The following is a 27,137-nucleotide window of genomic DNA, read 5'->3' on the forward strand; positions in this document are numbered from 1 at the left end:
AATTAAAACGATCGAGATTGCACTTTTTGTTGAAGTTAGAAATGGCTCGGAAATCACAACAAAGATTTTACATTGGAAAGTACATACTTGCGGCATAATCTTTGTTTATGATTTGGAGATAACTCATAACAATAAAATTCATGAGACCGCGTTATTCTTCGGCAAGTTTGATTCTTGCGAAATGCGGACAAACTCAATCAAGTCGAAGACTCGAATGTATTGAACACATCGCGTTTTCGAGGAAATGTGGAAAGAGCCCGGCAATAAACATCAGTGGCCAATTGAGTAAATAATCACAGAAGCTATGACTGCCAATAGTACATGTAATCACTATCACATATAATACATCGCAGGATCACTATTTTGAGCAGAGAATATTACTGAATATGTTAGAAAAATGCAAGCTTCCTGTCATCGTTAAAAAAAGTTATATCAATATGACATTCACAAATATTTGCGTTCATGACGTGCGCTTGAGTAAATTTCCGAGTTACGACTCTAGTTTGACCTTTGCCGAAAGTGCTGTGAAACAATCCGTTACACGATAGATTTATTCGAACCTTTTTGTTCGTAAAAGAAATGTTTACATTACAAATTGTATTTAAATAAAGAGGGCTTGCAAGTAAAACTTGACAAATTTGCGTAAAATTTGCAACTTGTTGAAAAACGCAGATAGTAGTCCCGAATCGAACACCGCTTCTCACGAAATATAGACCGTTTCCATATTTTCATTTGTGGAGAAAGTTTAGGTGGATAAAAGAGAAAACGTTCACAGAAAAATACTGTAATACGAAATTGACAATAGACATTAGCGCGAGTTTAACGATGTTGGACGACGTAATGACAGAAATTTCTTGGAGCGACCTCGAGAATGTATCTCGAGAATGGAAATGCTTCTATTAAGCATCTCGTCGGCATCGGTAAATGGCCCTAACAAGGATTTGAGTCATTCTCAATGACGCCAAAGAAGGACGATTGTGCTCCGACGAACGGTGAAGCTAACGAGCGTCGCTAATGCAGGAAGGACTCGACGGCTATATCCTCGGCGGTAGGATGAACGGTCTAATATCGGATCTCGTAAAATTCCGGGAAGCAAGCAAATATGCGTCTACCGAGAGCGGACTATTGTGATAGTCGTAGATGAAACCGTGAAGCTCGCACCAAGAGCAAGTACAGGCTAACTGATTTGTAGGAGACGTTAATCTGCAGTGTGTAAAGGGTAACGCATGCTGCGATTAATCGCAATAAATGGGCTAAAGTTTGAAGGTTGTGATGCAGTAAAAACTATCAGTGTTTTAAATAAACAACTGTATAATTCTAACAAATTTTTTACAACGCACACATTTCTAATATTAAATATTTTATAAAATGTTTCTTAAGCACAAAATCATATTACAAAATAATGAGAACTAGATTCATTTTGCAAGCGCTCAAAATTTCGTATCACGTCATATACATATATGCAATCTACAGCTGACACTTCTAAGCAAAGTCTAAGAGGGCCCAAAGGCTGGCTTGGGTTCTGAATACTGTGCTATTACCGAAATGTCGAAGAATTACGGAAATGAATGGTCCGCGATGCGTTAAGCGCATTATAACGATCAGGAATTACGATGATTAGCGAGTCGCACGATGGTCATGTAACGCCGGTTTGCCTAAAGAATCCCGCCAGTATGGCGAGCACCGGCGAACAGCTGTACGGTGGGCCCTTCTTATTAGTCTCGTGATGCGCGCTCCACGGAACGCTCGTGTCCCCATAAAAATCTCTCTTTTTCTCTCCCTCCCCCCCTCTCTCTCTCTCTCTCTCTCTCTCTCTCTCTCTTTCCTCAATTTGGGCCGTGAATTACAAGCCACGGCTCCGGCGCGCGTTTGCGCCCCTAAACGACTCTTTTAGCCCGCCAAGTAGATACCACTATTAACGCACGCCGCGCGGTTTATGTACACCTAGTGCATCGTTACGCGGCCCCGGCTGCCAGACGCAAGCACACGATTCCGCGCATATAAATTATCGTCGGTATTTCGGTAAATATGCGCAGTGTCAACGCGACGTTTCGAGCATTAATAGACACTGACGGGGACGGGTTTGTTAAACTGTCTTATTGAAATAAGAACGCGTCCGTTGGGAGTGTGTTTTTTGTAATAATTCAAGTTGTACCCCAAATCTTACTAGTACCAACATTTCTCTGTTATTTTTCACCGTTGAACTCGGATTACAATAAAAAATTATGCAGAATATAATTGCAATTAACTTTTTACGATCCAAGTGTGTCTACGAAGCACATCACTAAATAAATTGTCATTATTATGACTGATTATATCAGTGAAGTATAGATAGCGTTATTTTGTTACTGAAAAGTCCACTGGTAGTAATAATTAATAATTATTTGAATTACGCCAATGTTATATTTTGATTATACGTCTTTAGATTTTATTGATTTGTAGTACGTGTCGCGCAACAATTTCGCTTTCATCGAGACTGTTTGAAGTTATTTAAGGAAAAGTATTGTTGCTTGTGCATTCTTTTCTTCTTTAACATACTTTATGAACTGTTATATTATTTGTCGAGAATTTAAATCACTTTATTTTGTAGCATAACATTATCCAAAAAAGGTCAGACCTGATCGTGCTCCATTGCATGAGAATTGCGGATCGCAAAAAGTTAATAACCATCTTCCAAATGATCTTATGTCATATTATATTGCGTCAAACATAACAAAATTGTACGCGAGTGTTATTGACATTTGAATCGACAGTATTTCTAGAGTTTAATGTTGGAAAGCAATTTTATCATCATACTGACATCCGATTTTGTGAGAATTAAGAACGCGTATCGAACGACGATTATAAAACTAAAATTGATGCGTATTCAGGATACTCATTAATGGTCGCTGTCACAGGAAGTTGATCGAACACTAGACAAACAACCGCGGAAAACAGCACCTGCATCCGACGCGCCGATAATGACAACGCGCCAGCAACACTGATGACATCAGGCGTGAATGAATTCGCGCGATACACAGCGTGTAATGAGCCTACCGATGAAAAGGTAAAGAGATGATGCCACGCGTTTCGCGTAGGTATACTGGCGCGATCAACGAAGTACCACACGGCGTTCGAGACGGAAAATAAATCGCTGGAAAGACAACGAAGGTGCGTATCGGCGCTATAGAGTTGCGAGGCCAAATATGCGTTTCACAACGCCGTGAGAGAGAGAGAGAGAGAGAGAGAGAGAGAGAGAAAATTACAAAAAAAACAGAGCTCGATAGATTAAAGAAAAAAAGAGGCGCAACAAAGTCATCTTAAGAGAAGAAGAATCGATTGAGGAAACCCGCGACATTCAATCCGGACAAGACGAAAGACCTTGTTTTTGCAAAATGTATACCGCTGATAAAACAAAAATTATATAAATATTGAGGAGTATATTGGAAACGTCAATACGCTTGATTAGTCAACGTGAGACGAGCGAGAGCAAACGCACAAAAAAGCAAGTGTGAATATTCAGCACATAAGTGTTTAATGAGACACATGATCACTTACGCGCAGCCAAACGACTTTAAAACAGTAAAAAAAGGGGGTGGAAAGTGAAACCTTTACAAAGCGCGAGAGCAAAAAGCGGAAGATATGATCGATCGATCTCGTCCCGATTTTCGAGCGACTGCTGCTCGAAATACAATTTAAATTTTATGGGGCGTAAAAAGTCACGTTTGGTTATCTCGTAAAAAATTTATTGATTTTGAACTAATCTCTTACGGAATAAATAAAATAATAAAGTAAAAAAAAGGTAATGTTGCTGTGGATTAAATTGATTGAACGAATCTTCCTGTGTAAATGACAAATTTTGTGGAGAAAGAAAACGTATTGCATTTCTCAACAGCAGAACTTTAAATATTATTTCTATAATACTAATATGTGCGATAGTATACAATGTGCAATTTTATCATTCAAAATTACTAGAAAAAAAGAGAATGTATAACAAGTTTCTTCTGCTTATTCTTATGAACTTTTAGTCACTTAGAATTTAAAGACAAAAGCGCGGTCTTAATTTTGCCGACGGCAAGAATTATATTTTATCACCTTTAACCAATGCATATTTTGTGTTACAGGCAATGAATTAACTACGCGTCCAGAGAGAGTAAGCGCGACGAGAAAAAGAAATCGAAATTCTGCGCGAAATAATTCGTATAGAGACGATCGGCAAACAAACTAAAGAGGATTTTGGTGTAGACGCAGCTGGTCCACATGATAACAATCTAAAATTCCGCGGACCACTTTTCTGGAAAATATTAATTCTTTCCACATTTTAATAGTACATTCAAGATATTTGCATCTTTCGTCGTACTGAAGTTTAAAAGACGTTCAAATTTAACAACAGAAGAAAATAAAAGTGAATGATTAGACTTCCTGATTGTACGATAATCTGATCGGATACTTCATAACTTCAATGTATAAAACATACGGTTTATCATCGTCTAGAACTACACCACGCGAAATAAAAATACTTTCAGTGATACCGTGAGAGCCACGCACATTAGCTATGTATCTGCCAAAACCTCTTTAAAAAAAAAAAAAAATAACAATCCAGACAGAGGTGGAGACGAACGAAACGAGAAGCAGGGAGTCAGAAGAAGACAAATCAAGAGAGCGAGTGAGGAAGAATTGTCGAATATTATGCCCGGTAGCGATGGAAGACACGGCTCCGCGCTCGACCCCCGGATAGTACATGCATCGACAATATTGACAATGACAATAATCATAATTAAAATTATCATAATCGCAATAATAAGAAATAATAATACGTGACAATAATAATGGTGGCGAATATTATAATAGCAATAATAATAAGATCACCGCGTTAACGCCGAGCTTGTTACAGTTACAACATTTTCTCGAGACCAGACAATAATTTGTCACAATAATATAATAATAATATAATAGTAATATATATAATAATATATGATAATAATAATAATAAACATAATAATACAATAATGATAAGAACATAGCTAAAATCTTCCGATCTATATATAGACATAGAGCTTTCAAATGTATCGCCATTTCGCGTTTTTTCTCATATATATATATCCTTCTTTCTATTTATATATAATAATATATTTTCATCTACATAAACTCGCACGATCGCGCCTGTGTGTGTATATATATATACATACATATATATTTATGCATACTTACTTTTTATACAGAAGGGATTTTTTGCGTGTGGGGGGATCTGTCTTGTTGTCTCGCTAGGATTTCGCACGCGCTTTTCCGACACGCATTCCCTCTCCGAGATGTGTGTGCGCCCTGTACCTTTTTTTTATATATATATATGTATAATCTGTCCCTCTTTTTTACTTCGTCGCGCCGCATATTCTTCGTCTCTCTCCTTCCCTTTATTTCTTTCTTTCTTCCATTTATTCCAGCTTCCGCGTCTGTTTTTCGAACGTACTCGCCTATCGTCGACAGCGGCGGCAGCGGCGGCGGCGGCGGCGGCGACGACGACGACGACGACAACGACGACGACGACGACGACGACGACGACGACGACGACGACAACGACAACGACGACGACGATTCACGTTCTTTCTCTCTCACTTAACTTACTAGCTTTATCTAGTACATTATTTACAGTCCATATTTACTTATGTTACATCATCCGCCGGGTTTACTCCGAGCAAATCCCGTGCGAACGCAGCACTCTTTTACGCACGTTCTTCACGCCCGTTCGTCCGTTCGTATTCGTTCCATGAATTTCAGACTCTTTTTCGCGAGATAATCGGGAAAATTGCGCGCGCGAAAGAACACTTCTCACGACGCGTGTTTCATGTCTGATGTTCGATTGCCCGCTTGATCCGCGAGCGAGAGAGAGAAGACACTTCCGTTCTTTCTTCGCACCCGCACATCTGAGTCCACCTCGCGTTCGCGGCACGCTGTTATTAAACCATCCTTCTTCGGGTTCCCGTCGGAGTAAAAGCACTTTTGTTCACCGACGACGACGACGACGACGACGACGACGACGACGACGACGACGACGACGAAACAATAACAACAACAACAGCAAACAGCCAACAAGGTCCGCGGTACGTTTCGAAGCGGACTTGACGAACGGACGAACGGGCTCCGACCTGGCCGCGCGAAAGAGGAACGTCATCACCGTGACCATTAATCGTACTCGTCGTAAGATAATGACAGTGAGTCTCTTCCCGTATCGCGTCGTAAAAGACACGATCAGGATATTTCACTTATCACCGCAAAACCTCATCGATAGAGGAAACAGTCGCATGAGCGACGGCAAGATGGCAACGACGACTACGACGACGACGATGATGGCGAGGATGATGGACTTGGGCGAAGAATATCCTGAAGATTCTTGAGTGAAGAATGATCGCGATGTTCGTCGATGGCCGCGATACTCGCGGCGACGCGTCCTCTCTTCCTTAGTCCTCTTTTTCTCAGTTTCAAGTGCAACTTTTGTCCGGACGCGCGGTCAAGGTCGATAAAAGATCGCCGACCGAGCGCGTCAGCTCCTCAGCCTCCCCGGTGGACCGGTTTCGGCCTCGTTAAACCCCGTTGATCCTCGTCGAACAAGCCACCATTCTGTACACTCGTCTTGATAACGAGCGCTGCCGTCCGGCAAGTAGAAAGGACGCCGTGGGTCGGTCAGCTACGTAGTCGTATAACTGCCGGTACGCGCCTGAAGGTAGTGATGATAGAACGGCGGCAAGGTCGTCGTTTCCGTCGTCGACGACACATTTACCGAGTTCTGCGAGGTTACCGCGAGGCCCAACGGGGGAGGCCCCGGCGAACGCTAGTGAGCCGCAAGCGAATGGGCCGTGAGAGCCTGAGGGCTGAGCATCGGCGGACTGTGGCTGTGGCCCATAGGCGAGCCGTGTAGGTGATCCTGCGGATGATACCCTTGATGCAGACCGCCCTGGCCCTGATGACCGGGCGGCATGCCCTCCATAATGCCGTCGCCGAGTGTATTCGGCGGTGTCATCCTCTTTTCCTTCTGTCGTCGATTGCAAAACCACACTCGAACAACTTCCTTCTCCAACTGCAGCGAGTCCGCGAGCGAGGTGATCTCCTGTGCCGATGGTTTCGGTTGCTTGTGGAAGTGTTGCTCGAGCGCACCCTTCACCGATACCTCGATCGACGTGCGTTTCTTCCGTTTTCTTCCCTGGGCGGCGATTTTGTCGATGCTCGTCGGCGAGCCGGTCGTCGAGTCTGCCTCCTCGAGCCACTTCTGCAGCAGCGGCTTCAACTTGCACATATTCTTGAAACTCAGCTGTAGAGCTTCGAACCTGCATATTGTCGTCTGCGAGAAGACGTTGCCGTACAGAGTGCCAAGCGCGAGGCCGACGTCCGCCTGGGTGAAGCCGAGCTTGATACGCCGTTGCTTGAACTGCTTCGCGAAGGCCTCGAGATCATCCGACGTCGGCGTGTCCTCCTCACCGGCGCTGTGATCCCTGTCGAGCGGATGGGGGTGCAGCGAGTGCCCCGACGGTGGACTGTGATTGTGCGCCTCCCTCAAATGATGAGGTAGTGTTTGATGGTTGTGCAGCTGATGCGGATGCTGATGCGGATGCTGCATGATACCGTTCATCGCCACGTGATAGGACTGGAGAGTGGGCGAGGCCGCGCCACCGCTCGGGTTGTAATGCGCCGACGGCACCGGTGCGTGCCAGGTGTGCGGTGTAGCTATGCCCGGGGACTGGTGCGGGCCCCGATGATGCAGGCCCTGATCCGTCGCGTTCGCCGCGGCTGCCGCGGCCAGCGGCTTCACGTCGAGATTCGCGTTCGCCTGATGCTGATGGTGATGGGCATGATGGGACGTATGGTGCATGCCCATCGAGGCCGTCCAGTGATGATTGTCGGGCGGCATGCTCACCCAGGGACTCACCGACGAAAGGCTCGCTGCCGGATGCGAGAGTCCGTTCGGCGACGGCGAGGATGACACCTGATGGTGATGATGATGGTGGTGATGATGCTGCGGCGCCGGCATGTACTTCATCTCGCCGGCATCAGCGGCGCTGCGAGGCGAGCCCGAAGAGTAGCCACCCACGGCGATGTTCATCCCGATCGTTGTACCCGAACCACCATCCAGGTCGGTAGACACTGCGCTACTAATCGGCATGTACGTGGTAGCGGCCATCTACTTCCCGCTCGTCGAGAGGCTTCGTGAAACCCTCTCGATATTATTCTCCGCCGTGAGGCGCCTCACGGGCTACGTTTCTCGAACGCGCCCTTTTCACCTGGAGTCTGTCGAAAGGTGATTTTCTTCGACGGCAAAGATTTCCGTGAGAATGTCGTTCACACACAATTCAAGGCAAAACCCTTTTTGCAAGATTTTCAGTTCAGATATTGTACGTTTAGTACGTTTCGACTCACAATGATGATCGAATGATTCTCGAGAAGCAGTTCTCTCAGTAATCACTTATCACTCGTAGCACAATCCACAATTCGCGACGATACACTGAGTACCAAACAAAGCTGGCTGTCGCTCTCGGCGAGATATCGTCCATAGTTTCTCGAGAATGTCATGCGTGCGATGGCACAGGAACATTGAGCCGTGGCAAAGTCCGTGGCGACGATATGCTCTCGTTTTTCCTCGTCGTCCTCTCCGACGGGGTGGGTCCCCGCGGAGATGAAGCGCGGCTCCTCGTCGCGGCCACTCGCTCCGCACCAAGAATCACACGCGAAACGTAAACTCCTCTTTCCTTGGCTCCCGTGTACTGGCAACCCTCACAGTCGAGTCGACAAGTCACTCGCGACGATGGATTATCGATTTAGCTGAGCCACCACTCATCCCTTGGTGGGGATTCAAACTTGACTCGAGTAATCACTATCTCGTTTTGATGACGACGACAACAACGACGAAGGCGATGCGAGGATTACTCCGCACTGGCGTTGTGTCCGTGGCTCCGACGTGGTGGACGCGTACCGACAACGACGATGCACGGCGCGACTGCACTCGGGGGTTGCCACCGCGGATCGACGACCGAGCAGCAGCAAGCGACCGACCGACCGGCTCGACGTAAAGGGACGTACGACGGTAATCGCGGAACGGAAGAGACTCAACTCGGCGGGAGTAGAGTATATGATGTCGTTCGTGTGTGTTCCTCCTGGCGGTGGATGTCCCTCTCTTTACGCGAGTGTACGTGTGCGTATACATACGGTATACAGTGTGTGGAACGCGAGAGAGCGGTGTGTGTAGCTGTGAGAGAGCACGGAGAGAGAAAGAGTGAGAGAGCGAGAGAGAGAGAGAGTGTGTATGTATGTGAGGTGTGTATGTGTGTGTGGTGGCGGAGAAGAGACGGGTTAGAAAGATCTCGCTCGGGCTCTCATGCGTTATGCATGTCGTAGCTGAGAGCGACTGACTGCCTCGCCTCGCAGCTCGCCCGAGGTTCCCGAGGCTCCCGGAGCCGCTCGTGGTGGAGGCTCGTCATGCGCGTCAGCGTCGTGCACATCCCCACCAACGTCGGCGATGCCGTACACAATTGGCTGGGCTCGCAAGGTGGCCGTCGGCGTACGTCAGCATCAGGCGGAACCCGCTGTGACCGCGCCTACAAAGGCAGGCGAGGTACCCCAGGCTCCAGTCCTTCTCGACCCCCTCTCGTCGTCGCTCGGTTACGCTCTCGCCTGGCTAACGACGTTCGTTCGCTGACGTCGCCGCTGACGCCGCCGCCGCCGCCGCCGCCACCGCCGCCACCGCCGCCGCCGCCGCCGCCGCCGCCGCCGCCGCCGCCGCCGCCGCCGTCGCTGCCACTGCCGCCGAGTCGCGCCGCGCCGCGCCGCACCACACCGCACCGCACCGCACCGCACCGCTCCGCAACGCACTGCACCGAACCGTATCGCACCACCGTCGTTGTCGTTACGTCGTGCTGCCGTCGTCGCGCCGTTCCGTTTCTGCCGTGACGTAGCTCTCCGTAACTTCTCAGGTGTACGCGCAATTTCTCTCCTCTGCAATTCTCTCTTTCGCATTTCTTGTACATTCCGCCGAATATCTCGTTTCTCTCAACGACAAATGCTTTTGAAAATTTTTTATAATTACGCTCAGCAATCGTCATTCGGCGACCTGTAGCAGCACGCTCACACAAGCAACAGGTATTAATTTCAACGAATAATTGTATGCGCGGTGAGAGACACGATAGATATCACGATGCACAATATCCGCATTTTGGAGATACATTATTTCTTGTGGAAATACACGAAGGAAATACGAAAATTATATGCAGATATCACATTAATTCGTGCAATGATAATGTATAAAGTATAAAGTAAATGTATAAAGTAATGACACAAAGCAACCTTCCACCAAGGTAAAGAAAAAGAGAGGTTTTATATACAACATAAAATGGGCAATCACATATTCCCACATTTTCGTCGAGCTAGTCTGAACACGCAAGTTAACTCCGTTGCGTTGCGATTCTTCCACGATGGTACACCCGTCACGTACACGAGCGAAAGATCAATTTTTCAAGCACCGTCGCGGTACAATCCTGCCCGTCGACAGTTTCATTTCCTTTTCGCGTAGTTCGCGGTGCAACAGGTGCACGGGTAACCGTTGGTTTCGACTCGTCCGCTGATTACGCGCGCCTTCGTTATCGATATTCCGCACCCCGCACCATCGCCGTCTCGTAGCGAGAAAGGAAAAGATAAACCGAAAATGATATAATCCGCTGCGCCGTAAAACTCCGATTTACTAATGGCGTTTTTCCCCGAGAATAAAATACGAAAAAGATTACAACTGTTAAGTCTAGAAAGTCAACTATAATTGCGCGAATACATATTTTACAAATATGATCAATATTTTATTAAATGTTTTCAAAAATTATCTTCTCTTTTGCAACAATCTACTCCAATTTGTGGATATGAAAAGTTTGTGAGAAAAACAGAGATTGCCAGTTTTACAACGACAACAGATTTTACATGATTAATTATGGAGAAGAGTGCTCAATCCCCTTCAGAGCAAGAAAATGATATCAGTAACAACGAGTCAAATACAAAAAGCAAGTAAGGGCGTGAAAATAAGTGCATTGAAACGAGAGAAAGAAAGAGGAAGAGTGGTCGAGAGAGAACGAACGTGCGAATGAGTGAGGTTTAGTACATTTAAATGAGAGCCACAGGTAGTAGCATTATGCAGTACATGCCAGCCACCCCTCAGGAGGGGTGAGTTAGATCATCGTGTGCCGCGGTATCCTCATGTGTCGTAGTCTATTTCAACTACCCGACTGGCTTTGCACGCCTTCGCACCTGTGGCAGCACTCACTCGCGTTATTGTTGCCGCTAACTTCCTCTTTTTTCCTCTCTTTTATTGCCCGCGCGTGCGAGGAAGCGCGGCTAATTATCGCTCGTACGAGATGTACGCGAGTTCTTTTGCGCTTCGAGTGTTGCGATAAAAAATAGTATAAAAAAAAACAACATATACTCTTATTTACCATCTTTTTGCCTTGTGATTACGTATCGTAATAAGAAACTATTAAAACTATTAAAATATTAAAATAATAATATTTACCATTAAATCATGTTTTCCGTAATTATATGATTATTTTAAAAAGTCAATATTAGATTTATAAATATTCCAATTATTTTATCGCTGCGTAATTAACATCAAATTTACAATTTAAAAGTATATCATTTTATGTCTAGAGAATCACCGCAATCTACGAAATTCATTCGTCAAGAATTCAGCTATTCGATTGACATTTATGGCAACTCTCAGATCGATCGTAAAGAAGACATCGCGTTAAAAATTGTATTTAAACATTTCACGGTTTCGTAAGCTGGAAGTATCCGTTCCCTTGCCGTAAGTATTATCGGGAGAATTCTTACGAAGCATTCTTCAAATAATTTTCTGTAAAGTGCAACAGTTGGCCGCGGCGTTTCTAGGTCGATATGATAAAATTGAGGTTCTCTTAGCGCGCCAGAGGAGTGTTGACAGATACCTATTATGTTCAAAATATCGCGACTCCTCGTGTCCATTAACGAATGATTGGTTACCGTAGAATCGGCGAAATTTCACTTCAATGGTTTTTACCGTCGTCTTTTTTATCGCCACGCAGCACGCTCGAGCGGCCGCAAAGCTCTGTCGTTGAAAGAGAAATTATGCATTCCGCGTGTACGTGGGTGTACGTTGCCCGCGAACGGCCTATGGAATTTCACTCACCCTGTCCCCTTTCACCGTTCCCTTGCCGTAAGTACTCGAATATGTAGATAGTGCTAGCCTCTCGACCTTTTAGAGCAAACGTGTTATTATTAATTATTAAATAAATTATGAAATATATAAAAACATTGAAATATATATAAAAACAAAGAAATGGATTGATTCAAACATTATTTTTTAACGTGTTCTTTTACTCTAACAGTTTTTTATACTATTTAAGCACAAGATTTTCACGTATCGTATTAACGTACAATTAATTTCGCCGATTGACGTAACATGACGAAAGATCGGTTATTCGTCATGTTTTGCCCCTTTTCGCACTTTTTACTGCTCGCCGCTCGCAGACTTTTCACGAAGCTAACACCGCGGTGATCCACCGCGGGCGGCTAATAGAAGGTTCGCGCAAGGTGCACAAATTTGCGTTCGTTTCGCGTGCTATAGTGGCTCGCTGCCATAAGTGCTATCGCTTGTCGTAGAAAACCGTAAGCAGATGAAAAAAAAGAAAAACAGAGAGAGAGAGAGAGAAAGAGAGAGCGAGGGGGAGGGGGTGGGAGGGAGAGAGAAAGAGAGAGAGAGAGCGAGGGGGAGGGGGTGGGAGGGAGAGAGAGAGAGAGAGAGAGAGAGAGAGAGAGAGAGAGAGAGAGAGAGAGAGAGAGAGAGAGAGAGAGAGAGAGAGAGAGAGAGAGAGAGAGAGAGAGAGAGAGAGAGAGAGAGAGAGAGAGAGAGAGAGAGAGAGAGAGAGAGAGAGAGAGAGAGAGAGAGAGAGAGAGAGAGAGAGAGAGAGAGAGAGAGAGAGAGAGAGAGAGAGAGAGAGAGAGAGAGAGAGAGAGAGAGAGAGAGAGAGAGAGAGAGAGAGAGAGAGAGAGAGAGAGAGAGAGAGAGAGAGAGAGAGAGAGAGAGAGAGAGAGAGAGAGAGAGAGAGAGAGAGAGAGAGAGAGAGAGAGAGAGAGAGAGAGAGAGAGAGAGAGGGGGGGGGGAAAGAGGGGGGGCTAGGAAGGAAATAATAGAATAGTCTTTACATATGTATCGCTGGACTGACATATTATGAATTGCGCTGCTTAAAATGCCGAAGACGGATCTCGTCGAGCGTTCGTTCGACCGAGGTGATATGACGCATATAATGCACATACAGTTTAACGCGACGTGCGCGTGCGAACACATTCTCCTCAACTGAGTGTATAATATCAACCAAGAGTGGACGAGGGTTCAGAAAAAAAACTGGAACGACGAGCAGAAAAGGACACAAGCCCTGACTCGTTACTCGCACGAGAAAAGACAGTTCTTTAAATTTAACGTTTTTCTTTTTCCATTAAGATCGTAATAATATCGTAAGTATAACAATTGTTTGTAACATTATATTGATTATAAAAAATAATGAGTTAAGAAACTCCAAATAAGAGGAAAAGTTTCTTTTCAAGTTGATTCACTTATTTTTAATTATAGTTGCGATATATCCGCGATACACGGAATCCTGTCGCTCTTGTCCCTTCGATTTTATAGACAATTGCCCTCGCGAAATTTCCGTATTAGATCGTCTCGATCGATCGAATGGATCGTGCCATCATAATGCACCCTTAATTCGATTTCGTATACCCCCATTGTGTCAAATTGGATTGAATGCCGCCGTGAAATATTTGCTTAGGATTTGGCAGGTAGCTAGCTGGTTTCCACGTCGCGCACGGTACACAGAACAAACTTAGGGGAAGGGAAGGAAGGGCGACGAAGGATGACGGGGGCGAGAGAGGAAGTAAGAGAAAGAAACGGATACGAGAAAGTGCAGAAAACAGACAGGCAACGGCCTAGTCTTGCCTATGTAGAAACATTTTACTACCTCTGCTTGCATAATTTAGGCGCACCTTTCGGGGTTCAATCCTGAGAGGGCCACGACCCACTTGCACTTTGTTCTGCGATCGAGGATTCACGAGAGCGCGAAAACATTCGTACGAAATACTAGCACAAAACCAATTCTGTTCGATTGGCATTAAACGCCCAATTTCCTTCGCCTGCTTTTCCTTTTCGTTTTTCGTTTGCCGACTTTAGCCCGTGGTTTTATAAACGTTTACGTCACATAATCTTAATAATACAAATTAACGTAATTAAATAGCAATTATCGTGTAAATTTAAATTAAACAATTTACTAGATTTAATTAAGAAAAAAATATTTCGAAAAGATCTACACGGACGAAAAAGTTTTATACATTGTGCAAGATACTGAAACATATCCCTGACCTTTCGCCTCTTAATTTTAATACCAATACATTCATTCGTTGACTACGTTGCATCGAACGAGCGTCGAAATTAGCTGCGACGCTTTGCAAGCATTCAAGTTCCAAATAATCATCCAGTCAGTCGCCGTGGTGTGCCGTACGTTTGCAACGGTAGCTAAGAATACATATTTACATACGAAATCCGCCTGTAAACTCGAAGAGAGAGATACACGTCGAACGCACTCTTACGCACACTTATAATTGTCGCTTATAAAGGAAAGCCACGATAATAGAGCGTGCATACAAAACCTATCCTATCTGAGCTCTCTCTTTTTTAAGCACATTTAAAATTACGATCATAGGCCTCGTTAACGTGTCAACAAGACGCGCTGTGCAACAACGATCCAAAGAAAATTCCTAAATAAGATAATCAACGACGTTTTAATCATCTGTAACGATCAATTATCCGAAAGCGTTTAATTTATATATTTAATGCGTGTAGTAAGTCATCATAAAACATTGTCATAAAAAAAAGAGCCACATTTACAGACAAGCTAGCATTACATCATACGCGAGATCTTTGTTAGTGAAATATATTTCATCAGTCATTGGAAGCGTAGAGCATGATGCGTAAATTTTTTTTCCAATTTCCACCGATGGTCCAAAAACCTGCCAAAATTTCGTTGCATCCATTTTCCAAAATATGCGCAGGCCGAAAATGCTGCGCGAGAGCACACACAAAATTCGCACGAGTTTGATCATCTGTTAAAACAGAGTGCAGCATGACAATATGGTCCATCGCTGTAAATTCGATCACACGTGTCTATACATATACGCATCCGTGCAGTATTTGCGCTTTGACGACCGTCGAAATAAAATGCGCAACGATCCGCGAATCAGCGCGCGGTTGCTTATCGAGGAGCCTGTAAAAGCGAATATTTAGAACGTGTCGTAGGTCGCGGTGATCATAAAAAAAAAAAGAAAAAAAAAGACGCGGAGGGAATGCCACATCACCCGTACGTGAATGGAGGACGTTAACCGGTGTAATTTGGCCGCCTTTATAACCGAAATGAATATTTTAATATTTTAATACGAAATACGCTATGAGGGATTTTATGGTGCGCTATAGCTTTTCCCTATTGTGGGTATCTGCTCCCGCGGAAGTAAGAAGAGGGGAAAAAAGGCAACACGGAAAAAGGAGGCAGCGAGTTTCGACGCGCTTGGAGAGAAGGGAGGCGACGATACGAACAGTGGGGACAGGACTCGAGCAATGAGCTATAACATACTGGAGTGAGTCTTGAAGGAGTGGGGGTGGTCTACCGTAACAGAGAGAGAGAGAAAGAGAGAGAGAGAGAGAGAAAGAGAGAGAGCTATATTGGACGGGGACATGTGTCTCATGTCTGTCTTCGTTTTTAATATTCCTCACCATACACGGTGGTAAATATGGAAGAAAGACAAACGTCCCCCCGCCTGCTATTGCTATCCTTGGGCCGCAAACTACACATTGATTCTTATGGGAAAGGCTCACTTCAGTATGTTATATAGCTCAATGGACTCTTGGGAACAGAAGAAGAGAGTGCCGCGGGGAAAAGGAGACCGGTGCATAGTGAATGGAACTGCAACGAGGTGGCAGCAGCACGCAGCAATGCCGTCGCGGAGAGGGAAGCTTCACGGGACACCCCTTCGAGGGGATGCAGGAGAAAGGGACACGTTCATAAACGCGGTGACATCTATGGAATAACCTAAGAATTTCATGGAAAAAAAGAGCGAAAGCTTTGAGGGTAATACGCGCTTTTATTGATAATTTTAATTGCAAGTGCATTTGCAAAAATATTCTGTGAATTCAATTCTTTTTCTTCAATTTGAGCGATAAAATGGACAAAACATAACGAATTTTTATATTGTCGAAAATTATAATAGAAAAATATAAAATGATTAAAGAATAATGCAAATGATATAAATCGCATTGATAAGTTTAATATTTTTTGAAGAATAGTTCAAATCGCGTGCGCATGTTTGTATTTCTAATTTTTTCTATCTCATTTATTTCTATTTTTTTTCTTCAGGAGATTCTTAACTTTTCACAGTAAGTTATCACTACATGATTAAAACGATTTTTCAAGCCGCACGTCACGATCTCATTCGTGGCAAGGAACTGTAAGCATCCTCCCCCCGTCGTGAATTTCCACTTTGAAAAGTTTGATCTGCCGTATAGCGCAACCGTTAGACTGCTCGGAAAGAGAATCGATCGCTCGCGCGTGGAAGGATGTAAGGAGCGCGAAGAAATATGTTAGCCGATGGAGAAGGGAGGATAGCGATGGTTTTATTTACTGCTGCCGGTCCGTGATCTGAATTTTTACGATCGCGAGCGTCGAACCCAGGATGCGATTCATTCCGGTGGTGACGTCATCGTGGTGGGTCTGACACACAGTGTGACACACGGGTAACTGCGTTTATTCCGGATCACTGGTCTTGTACATAAGTACAAAATGGAAATCTGGAGTAGAATCGATGGCCATTTGCAAAATACTACGATTATTAATTCATAAATATTTGCAGAATATTACAAAGCTTTGAATAGAAATCAACATTCCTGTTCAATAAGTTTTCTAGTACAAAGTAATGTTCATCTCTTGTTAAAAAAATCGAAGCATTGTCTTAATGGGATTATTAAAAATATCATTTAATTCCATAAATTTTATAGCCCGTTTAACAAGCGATTTCACGTTTGCGTACGCATCAAACATTTGCAACAATCGTAATTTATAACGAGACATTTCGAATTAACAAATAATTCGCGGATGACCGCCATAAGCGAATGCTCAACTGCACCGCCAGTGTCCAGCCAAGCAAACGGATGGAAATTCCCTACGGACAGCAGGAAGATGCGAACTGTTCGTTAAAGCGTCATGAGGGGTCGAAGTGCCCGGGGTGGAAGAGGAGAGGAACCGTGGAATAGATTAGGCGTCTTGGATTCGATTATAATCGCCGGCGAATCCTTCTCGGCTAACTTCGTCGACCGCGGATCCTTGGCAGGAGCGAACGAAACTCGCGCGGGATTCGCCGGTCTGGCAGACCTCACGCTGTACGTGAATTTGCGTTTGAAATCGAGAACGATGGGAAGGAGGAAAGGGGCTTTTGTCGCTCGACACTCAACGCTCTCTCAGACGTGGACTATTTGATCCTTGCACTCTAAGGACTCGCTAACTGCGGCGGAAACTTCGACGCTCTGGGTATAGTTGATTAAGAAGACGATAAGCGCCGCGCTCAAGCTCTTGCTTAATGCAGCGAGCTAGCAGTGCAATGTTACCGCTGAAAGTTAGCGCGTGTTCGTTCGTCGCTACTGTTTCCTTGATCAAACGATGTAACAATGATACGAGACAATTTGCTACGACCATCTTTTATGCTTAATTCCACTAACTCGGCGAAAAAATTAGAGAACAAATACAAGATCTTGATACAAATTTACATCGAAAATCTGCACCAAATATATAGACAATCTTAAAAATTATATTATAATGATTAGTAAAATGTTTAGGTAGTAAAGATATTATTATTTGATAAAATAATAATAAAAAACAGTAAAAACTATAATAAGAATACGTTGATTCCATCAATTCTCAATTTCAGAATAAAAATTTTTTATAGAAAAAAAATAAATGCGTAAATGTAACAAGAGATGCCTTTTATCGTGTTTGCAGCGCACGGAAAGTTACCAAAACATAATAGCGGATTTCTCGGCTCTAAGCGCGGTAGGAATTGCGAGAACGATTCGTCCTTCGTCCGTGCGCAGCCCCGAGGCTGCGCGTCGTCCTTCTATCTCCCACGAAAAACGGAACCGCGGCGAGAGCTCAGGCAGCCGACATTCTCGCGAGAGATAACGATCGAAGACTGAAATATGCACCACGCCAATTTACCGATCGAAATTATTATTAAGAGGTACCTGTAGCCGAGGAAGCCCGAGGAATGGAGTCCCGGGTACTCGGGCCCCTCGGTACCCCTGCGCCGCTGTCGACGTACAGAAACCTGGCTCCTGCTCCTTTTGCACCATCAGCCTATAATATTCGATGTGCGAAAATCGGAAAGTCAGAAGAGAGGAAGAAGGATGGAAGTGGAGAGAGAGAGAGAGAGAGAGGGGGAGAGGGAGAGGGAGAGGGAGAGAGGGAGAGAGAGAGAGAGAGAGAAAGAGAGAGAGAGAGAGAGAGGGAGAGGGAGAGGGAGAGGGAGAGGGGGAGAGAGAGAGAGAGAGAGGGAGAGAGAGAGAGAGAGAGAGAGAGAGAGAGAGAGAGAGAGAGAGAGAGAGAGAGAGAGAGAGAGAGAGAGAGAGAGAGAGAGAGAGAGAGAGAGAGAGAGAGAGAGAGAGAGAGAGAGAGAGAGAGAGAGAGAGAGAGAGAGAGAGAGAGAGAGAGAGAGAGAGAGAGAGAGAGAGAGAGAGAGAGAGAGAGAGAGAGAGAGAGAGAGAGAGAGAGAGAGAGAGAGAGAGAGAGAGAGAGAGAGAGAGAGAGAGAGAGAGAGAGAGAGAGAGAGAGAGAGAGAGAGAGAGAGAGAGAGAGAGAGAGAGAGAGAGAGAGAGAGAGAGAGAGAGAGAGAGAGAGAGAGAGAGAGAGAGAGAGAGAGAGAGAGAGAGAGAGAGAGAGAGAGAGAGAGAGAGAGAGAGAGAGAGAGAGAGAGAGAGAGAGAGAGAGAGAGAGAGAGAGAGAGAGAGAGAGAGAGAGAGAGAGAGAGAGAGAGAGAGAGAGAGAGAGAGAGAGAGAGAGAGAGAGAGAGAGAGAGAGAGAGAGAGAGAGAGAGAGAGAGAGAGAGAGAGAGAGAGAGAGAGAGAGAGAGAGAGAGAGAGAGAGAGAGAGAGAGAGAGAGAGAGAGAGAGAGAGAGAGAGAGAGAGAGAGAGAGAGAGAGAGAGAGAGAGAGAGGATGGAAGGAAAGAGGAACGAATAGAACTCGAGGATCGTCCTGCGGAAAGGAAAGAGGAGGAGGAAAGGAGAATATTGGTGTGCCCTCGTGGGCAGGCGATCTATACCGCTTATGAAATATATCGTAAAGCTTTGTGAGAGTGATGGGGGAGGGGTGGAAGAGGGAGAAAAAGTGGGTAGAGAGACGCGATTTCGAGGGAGCACGGTCAGGAAGGTAGTAGCTTCAAGACAAAACGAGCGGAAGAGAGCGCGAGAGAGCGAGGGAAAAAGAGGGACTGGAGGCTAAGCCTGTAATCACGAGATTGCCAGGAGCTACTGCAGCTGATTGTTATCTTGTATCTACACCCACCACTTTATCGCCGGCCATCTTATTACTCTCGACATATTGACGTCACGCACATACACGAACGGGAATACTTTCTTTCTTTCTCTCCATCGTTCCCTCCTCTTATCCGCCCTCTATTTTGCCCTCGTCTCTTTCGTCTTCATCCCCTTGAATGCTACGTACTCTACGAAACCGCGAGTTGGCCCCAAAGCTCCCGCCGGACCCAGCCAGGGGCGGGTCCAAAATAATGAAATTTAAGCTCCCGCTTAGACATTCCGCAAAAATATAATCTTTTATTTATACATATTTCTTCATTTTTTTATTTTAACGTCTCCGAAAGAAAAATCATATTTCTTTCTTTCTTATAAAATTATGTCTATCTTTATTCAGTATTATATTAATTGAATAAAATATTTGTACTAATTGATAGTAAAAATTTTGTTGCGTCCTGATATCAACGTTTCGGTTTTCATAGTCTTCTGTTAATTTTTTGTCGTAAAGTATGTTATGTAGATTATAAATTTAAATTTAAAAATATCCAAGCAATATGAAAAGTCATTAAATTCTCGGCTTGTAATGTCTTCAAATTTTCTAGTTATGATCTATTTCTCAACATAATTGTAAGTTACATCTCTTCATTCTTTCGGTCCTGCGTGTCGTTATCGCTAGTTATCATTATTCGCGATTATTCCTGTCGTCGTCGGTAGCGCGCCAATAAAATGCTCGCCTCGACCGTGATAATTAATCGGCGAGCGGACCCCGATAAATTCCAGCGAACGAAAGCGGGTTATTACAATTCGGATTCCTCGACGACTTGAAGACGCCGATTCTTTTCGTCGTTTGGTTTGCCCCCCAGGAATAACGACGATATGATTTGTTTTACGAAGGTCCGATCATCACGCAGATCTGATCAATCATTTGATAAGAAATGATAAGATTTTGAAGTAATCGGACGTATGCTTTTCAGCAGTGTATTTAACTTTTGTAGCGAATGTATAAACTATTGCTAATTGTATCTATGTATATACTTGCAAATAAAAATCTGTCATTAAAGTGTAACAATGATAGAATTATTTTGCATTTACAAATATGCACTTGTAGATTCTATGATAAATTATTATTCTCTGATAAATGTAAAATAAAGGAAACTAGAATTGGAAGATAATATTTTATGCAATCGATACGCAGGAAGGAAGTAATTATTCATATGAGCACAGCGCGGCGCTTATCATATTCACAAGTTAAAGTACATTACGTCCCGATAATTTGAGAGCAATCTCGAGGATCACAAGATTTTAATCTAGGCACCGTGCCATCAACGTTAACGCGGTTCGTTAACATGGAATCGTTCTTGCGCAACGTCTTGCACTCGTTTGTACACAATTTATTTATAGCGCCTTCCGCGTAAGAGATTAATAATGACATAGAAACGAATCGATAGTCGGCGACAGGGAAGTATGATCGTGGAACTGTGCCGTCCGTGTTCGCGCAGAGTAAGTCATCGGGGATTAGCCGAGATCGCTGGCTTTGATATGGAAATTACGCGATTATAAAAGGCATGCAAGCGGGAATTATCAAAAGGAACATACTAACCGAACCAAGGTGGAGATAAACTGACTAATATTCAAACTATGCTGAAAGCAGCTCCAAGTTCTCTTTCACGCACAAAAGTTGTTTTAATAAAGTCGCCGGTAAATAAAATGGACTTCAATTATAATTAACGGATATGCAAGAGTGTACGGATTGGATGTAAGAGTGAAAGGGATTGGATGTATGTTCTTTTATTGTGTCTTGAAAAAGTAACGCGATGGCAGTCGGTAGCCAGTTTCTCTCCGAAGGACCCGAGAATCAGCAAAGCCGGGGGGGGGGAGGGCAGGAGCGGAACAGACGAGAAAGGAAAGCAGAAATTCACGAACTGCAAAATGCAATTATCGGCATTAGTCCGCGGGGTATCACGATCCGTCGGGGCTGGTCCTGCTGGCCGAGTGGGTGGCGAAGCTCCTGTACCGGGTGTGTAACCCATCGTGGAATAAATCGTGCCGTATACTTTCGTAAAATATTGTGCATGAGAAATATTAAAAGATTCGTCAAACTCATTCTTCTTTCAATGACTCGTGAGAAATGTCGAGAAGTACGTTGAATATCGGGTTATCTATAAAAAATTATTTATAAGAAATACAAATTTTACTTTTTTTACTTTCTTAACAAACACATTGTTAAATTCACTTCACTTTGAATCTACCAGGATTTGAGTCGCTAATTATAAAAATAAACTAACAATAAGTCATGTATTTCTAAATAATAAATAAATTTCTCTGAGAGAAAGAGGCTTGTAACAATATTGAATATAATAAAATAATGGCTATCGAGCCATCGCGGTTATTGTGTGAATAATTTATTTTCATACTGAAACTATTCGTTATGTATTTTTGTTTCGAGAAACACTTTTATAATATAAATTCTTTCTGTAAAATTGTAATTGAAATTTTCTTGTAAAATTTTATGACTAGTTTATAAGAAAATATGTTTTTTGATAATGATAAATCTTAAAAATAAAAAAACAAAAAAATAACAAGATAAAATATTGAAGTTTATTAAAAAATAAGTAAAAAAACAAGTATATTCGTTTACACTGTATAATTATAAAATTTTTTAATTCGTTTTAATCAATATTTTAGTTTTCTTTTCCTTTTCCTATAGTAGAATTTCCAAATTCTGAAGTCTCGAGAGCTTTAAAAAATATATTCGTAATATATATCATTTTATTATATTATATAAAATTCATTTATCTAAATTGCTATTTGATAACATAAAAGAAGAATAAGTATTTTCCTGTTTATGAAGCAAAAGTTATAAATAGAAGTTTATCAAAGAACAATTGATTTAACTACTGTCAAAATAAACATGAACGACACTGTTCTGTTTAACGACACAATTACCAACATCATTAAGCGGTTCAATTTTCAATTATTTTTCAAAAATTACTCCACATTATTATAATGTAGCTCGATATAACATAAAATAAGTGATATATTTAATTTTTCTAGATTTTTATTTAGCCCATTTTCATTATTACTAGCACAAATTACGTTTGTGGAATCGTTTTAAATCATATTACAAGATATCGCGATAAATCTACAATACAACTGCGTTACCAGAGTTTTACGGACGATCATTGTACAATTTATATCAAACACAGATCATGGATTACAAGAGGTCAACACAATTTGTGTCTGAGAAATCGGAAGTAAGACGGTAGGACGTAATCAAGCATCAGTCGATTATCTGTCGATAACAAGCCACTTCTCTTCTCTAATCGTATCGCAGCGATGATTCTTCGTTACAAAACGCGTCTAATAACCTGTTTTGTTACTCACGACTGGTCGTGCTGAGACCACTTGCGACGACAACAGCGACAACAACTCGATTCTAAATTACAGGTGCATCGGCGAGCACGTAAGACCATCCGAAAATTAATCTGATCGACTGCCTAATAGGAACTAATTCAAAACGAATCGCTCGGCGAGAGTTATGGTGGCTGAAGAATTTAGGATTAATAATTTAGTCGCGAGGTGCAGGGTAAGTGGCTGGATGCTTGCGTATATACAGGGCGTTAAAAATTATCGCTGTTTTTTAGACCATCTTCAACGTTATATCTTTAACGTTAAAAATTGTCGACAGAATGTAATAAAAACTATCTCTTCAAAATTATCCCGCTCTAATTATATGAACTTATTCGTCAAACAAAGTCGTGTCAAATCAAATAAATTATCGAATTAAATATGAAAATTTTTAAAATAAAAATTATATACAACATGCTACAATTAATTAGTACCTTAATTTAATTTTGAATCGGCGATGTTATTTCAGAAAATTAATTGCATGAAACTGTCGAGATTAGATAACGAAAATCCATGGGAGCAATTATCATGATATTGATTAAATGTTCTGGAGAAATTATCTGTGCGTGCAATCACATTTTTCAATACAGGACACCCCGTATACGTGGACCAGCGTAGATACGAAGCCCAGTAGCCCAGGGCCATAAGGTCGGCCCTCCTCTACTGCCTCACCTACACGCGCTCAGGAGGTGAAGGAGGAGAAGGAAGAATAAGAAGTAGTAGCAGCCGAAGAAGAAGACGGAGAGGAAACAGCGAAGTAAGCGTGGAAGAAAGAGAGAAGGAAAAAAACGAAGGGATCGTCCACATGCGACTCGAGCTTACACGGTCTATACTTTGCGTCGTGGTATCTGTATCTCAATTCTAACGACATACGAAGACGGCGAGCGCAGGACGAAGAGAGACAGAATGAGGGAGGCCGAGAGAGGAAGCTAGGGGAAAGAAAAGAAAGGAAAAGGACGAGGCGGAGAGAGCGACGCGGTCCGATCAGGTCTCTTGCGTTGTGTCGGAGCTGACTCCGTAATTTTCTAATTATATACTCGAAAATAATTGGTTATTATCCTTCTACGTGTATGTGTGTGTGTGTGCGCGCGCGCGCGTCTATGTGTTTGTCTGATGCTGCGCCGGATCGCGGATGCTCCATAGTTTGGGCCTAAAGAAAATCACGAGCGCGTCATGAAGCGCCGCGCCGCCGGTTCTCCTTCGTTTCCACTCGGTTTCTCTTCTTCTTGCTCTCTCTCTCTCTCTCTCTCTCTCTCTCTCTCTCTCTCTCTCTCTCTCTCTCTGGTCTTGCCTGTGTGAGAATCATCTGCCATTTAAAATCCGCCGTGAATGACAGTTTCCGGAGTGGAGCGCGGAATTAATGAAGAATGTTAAGTAGATACAACGCGATGCATCAGGCGTACACATTTGTGCACAATTGATTATTTATACGATCGTTATTATAATTCGGAAATATTGGTGCTACTTAGAAACACAGTCGACGCAAATTTGGTAAACGAGTGTCGACGTGACTTTGAGATTGAAAAGAAGAGTCATCCCGGATGCATGGGTGCGCTGACTGGAGGAAAAGCGGGAAGTGCCGGTGCTCGACGATAAATTAGCAGTGAATTCATGAGTTTACGTCGGTAGAACACACCGGTAGCAACGGTAGTCCTTCGAGAACAAAACGATAGTCATCTCCTCTTTCACAAAGGGTCGAGGAGATTCACGAGTGGAGCGACGTCTCGCCCCTAATTTGCCGGGTCAGCGTTCTTCTTCGGGGCACGGGAACGCGTTCGGGGTATTAATAAAAACGGTGAGAAATAGCTCGCGCAATATCTGAAATCGGTTCCACCGACATTTCTCCGACGGGTAACGATCAACGATATTGATGTGGTTCGAAAGATATGTAAAATCGTCAACGTCGTCCAACGCGGGCTCGTACGATCGATGAATCGTAGACAGGTATGCTAGTGAGATAAGTTCTCTCGATCGCTAAATCGATCTTATCGTTACATACAATTTGGTTTTTCGGAGATACACGTGTTGATGAGACGTATCGATTAGACGGAGACGGTAACGCTTGCATGATTTGAGAGAGCTTGAAACTTTCTTCTGTACATCGTACTAATTTAATACATCAACTCTGCAAAAATTTATCAATAAAGGTAAACTTTTTAGCTATTTCACATAAAAATGTTTATTTTTTTATCTAAAGGCAATATGATAAAATAGAGAAATATTATTTTTTTCAAGTTAATAGTCAAATAATAAAAAGTAAAGAAAAGGTAGAAAAAATAAATTATAATTTTAATTTTAGGGGTTTACATATTTTTCTATGTTTTTATCGTGCGATATAGGATAGATCAAAATAATGATATACGTTTTTCAAATACGTGCACGACAGAGAGTTATATTACTTCCATTAATATTCCGCTACTGTTGAAACATAAAAAAGTGTTTTCTAAAATCACGGTGCCACACCTATTATTTTAAATGTTTTACCCTTGATCAACGGATAAATTATTATCTGCAGATGATCTTTGCATGTACATAATGTGAAGGAGATTCATTGATCTGAGGATATTAATAAGCCCTGGTGTTCAAGATGAAACAAACCGTTCGTGATATCGACAATATCATGGTCGATGTCTAGGGCTGTAAGAATGTTGCGGACTGACAGATCGTTGACGTGATCTACAGAAGAAAACTAACGGCGACGTTTTATGCGGGTCATTAGTTTACAACCGGTGGCACATTAGTTCGCATTAGTACACGTTTGTTTATATACGTATGTCGACCGAATCCGACAGAAATCAACAATCTCACGATCGGACTCATGTACCGGATCGAGCAGCGGCTAAATGGAAAAATTATGCCACTCGAAATGGTTTTGTTCCATCCTCCTTTACCTTCCGACAGCGCCTCTTCTCTTATGCGACTCGTGAATTCATGAACCATCGCGAAGATCTCGATCCTTCGATCGAGGCGTTCGAATGTCGTCTCGTTGCATCGCACCGACGTTAGTCTGCGCACGGAAATTTACGTAATACCGGTGTAATTCTTGGCCTGATCCCGATTCAGGATAAATATAGGTCGCACGCCCGTTATTTCGGCGCATCCTGTGATTGCGCATGCGGTGGCCATTTAATTTCGCTATATTGCAGCGAAATTAAATGGCCACCGTGCGACTATAATACAGGTGTCAATTCTGATACCATTAATTTTGTAATTTTTAATGTGATACAAGTGCGTGTCTGATTTAAATTCTTGTCGACCCGATACGCAACTTGGCGATAAAATAAGCTCCGATAAATCTCGGATTCATCGTAAAATCTATAAAACGTGTTGAATCGTGTAATAAGTAATTTCAAATTTTGTTCTAGATGATGTTATTGTATTTTCTATGCAGCATGTTTAAAAATTGTGATACGGGCAAAATTTGATTATATCTTGGACAAACAAATATTTAATTTATATATTAATGCAACTTTTACTGGACAAATAAAATAGATTTATTGTAAAAACTCGAACTTACTTATTACATAATCGGATAAAGTAAAACAAGGTGTTAATCGATTTTATAATACATATTTACACATTGATTTAAGAATTTGTGTAGTTTGTGTAGTTTAAGAATTTGTGTTTTCAAGGAGAGATAACATTAACTATTTTTCAATCTAATTTTGGACATTTGTAAAGCAAGTCTGAAGTAAAATTACATGGTAAAAACCATGCTATTTTATGTTATCTGTTGTAAATCAGGAATATAAGTTTAAAAAGTTACAGTGTCTGGCGAACAAAGTTCCAGAATGTCAGAGGACACAAATAGTCCTTTGCAGATTTTAGATGTGTGCCGGAAAGACTGATATCAGCGCTGATAAAGCAACCAGCTGTAGGTCAAATAGGTCTACTTTTGCATTTATGCATCGAACGCGATCAACCAGCAAAGTAGATCTTGTTTTTATTCAAGTTATAAAAGCAGCGTATGTGTACGTCGTGCACATTATTTTAAATAACGAATTCTGCGCTCTCTCTCTTTTTCTCTCTCTCTCTCTTTCTCTCTCTCTCTCTCTCTCTCTCTCTCTCTCTCTCTCTCTCTCTTTCTCTCTCTCTCTCACTCTAAAAAAAAAAACTCTAAAAAATATTTTGCT

The 27,137-nt window shown here is 42.8% G+C and overlaps 1 protein-coding gene across 2 annotated transcripts in view; it reads right to left on the reverse strand.

Annotated features, from left to right (window-relative positions):
* Positions 1-9,614, reverse strand: part of vvl (ventral veins lacking) — a 44,814-nt gene extending 35,200 nt beyond the window's left edge. For both annotated transcript variants that reach the window (XM_067359530.1, XM_067359529.1), the window contains exon 1: positions 5,191-9,614. In XM_067359530.1, coding sequence (XP_067215631.1) covers positions 6,806-8,149 — 1,344 coding nt within the window. In that variant the 5' untranslated portion in view covers positions 8,150-9,614 and the 3' untranslated portion in view covers positions 5,191-6,805. The remainder of the gene's footprint in view (positions 1-5,190) is intronic.
* Between the last annotated feature and the right edge of the window lie 17,523 nt (positions 9,615-27,137).

The sequence above is a fragment of the Linepithema humile genome, chromosome 7 (assembly GCF_040581485.1).
Source record: "Linepithema humile isolate Giens D197 chromosome 7, Lhum_UNIL_v1.0, whole genome shotgun sequence".
Classification (NCBI taxonomy): Eukaryota; Metazoa; Arthropoda; class Insecta; order Hymenoptera; family Formicidae; genus Linepithema; species Linepithema humile.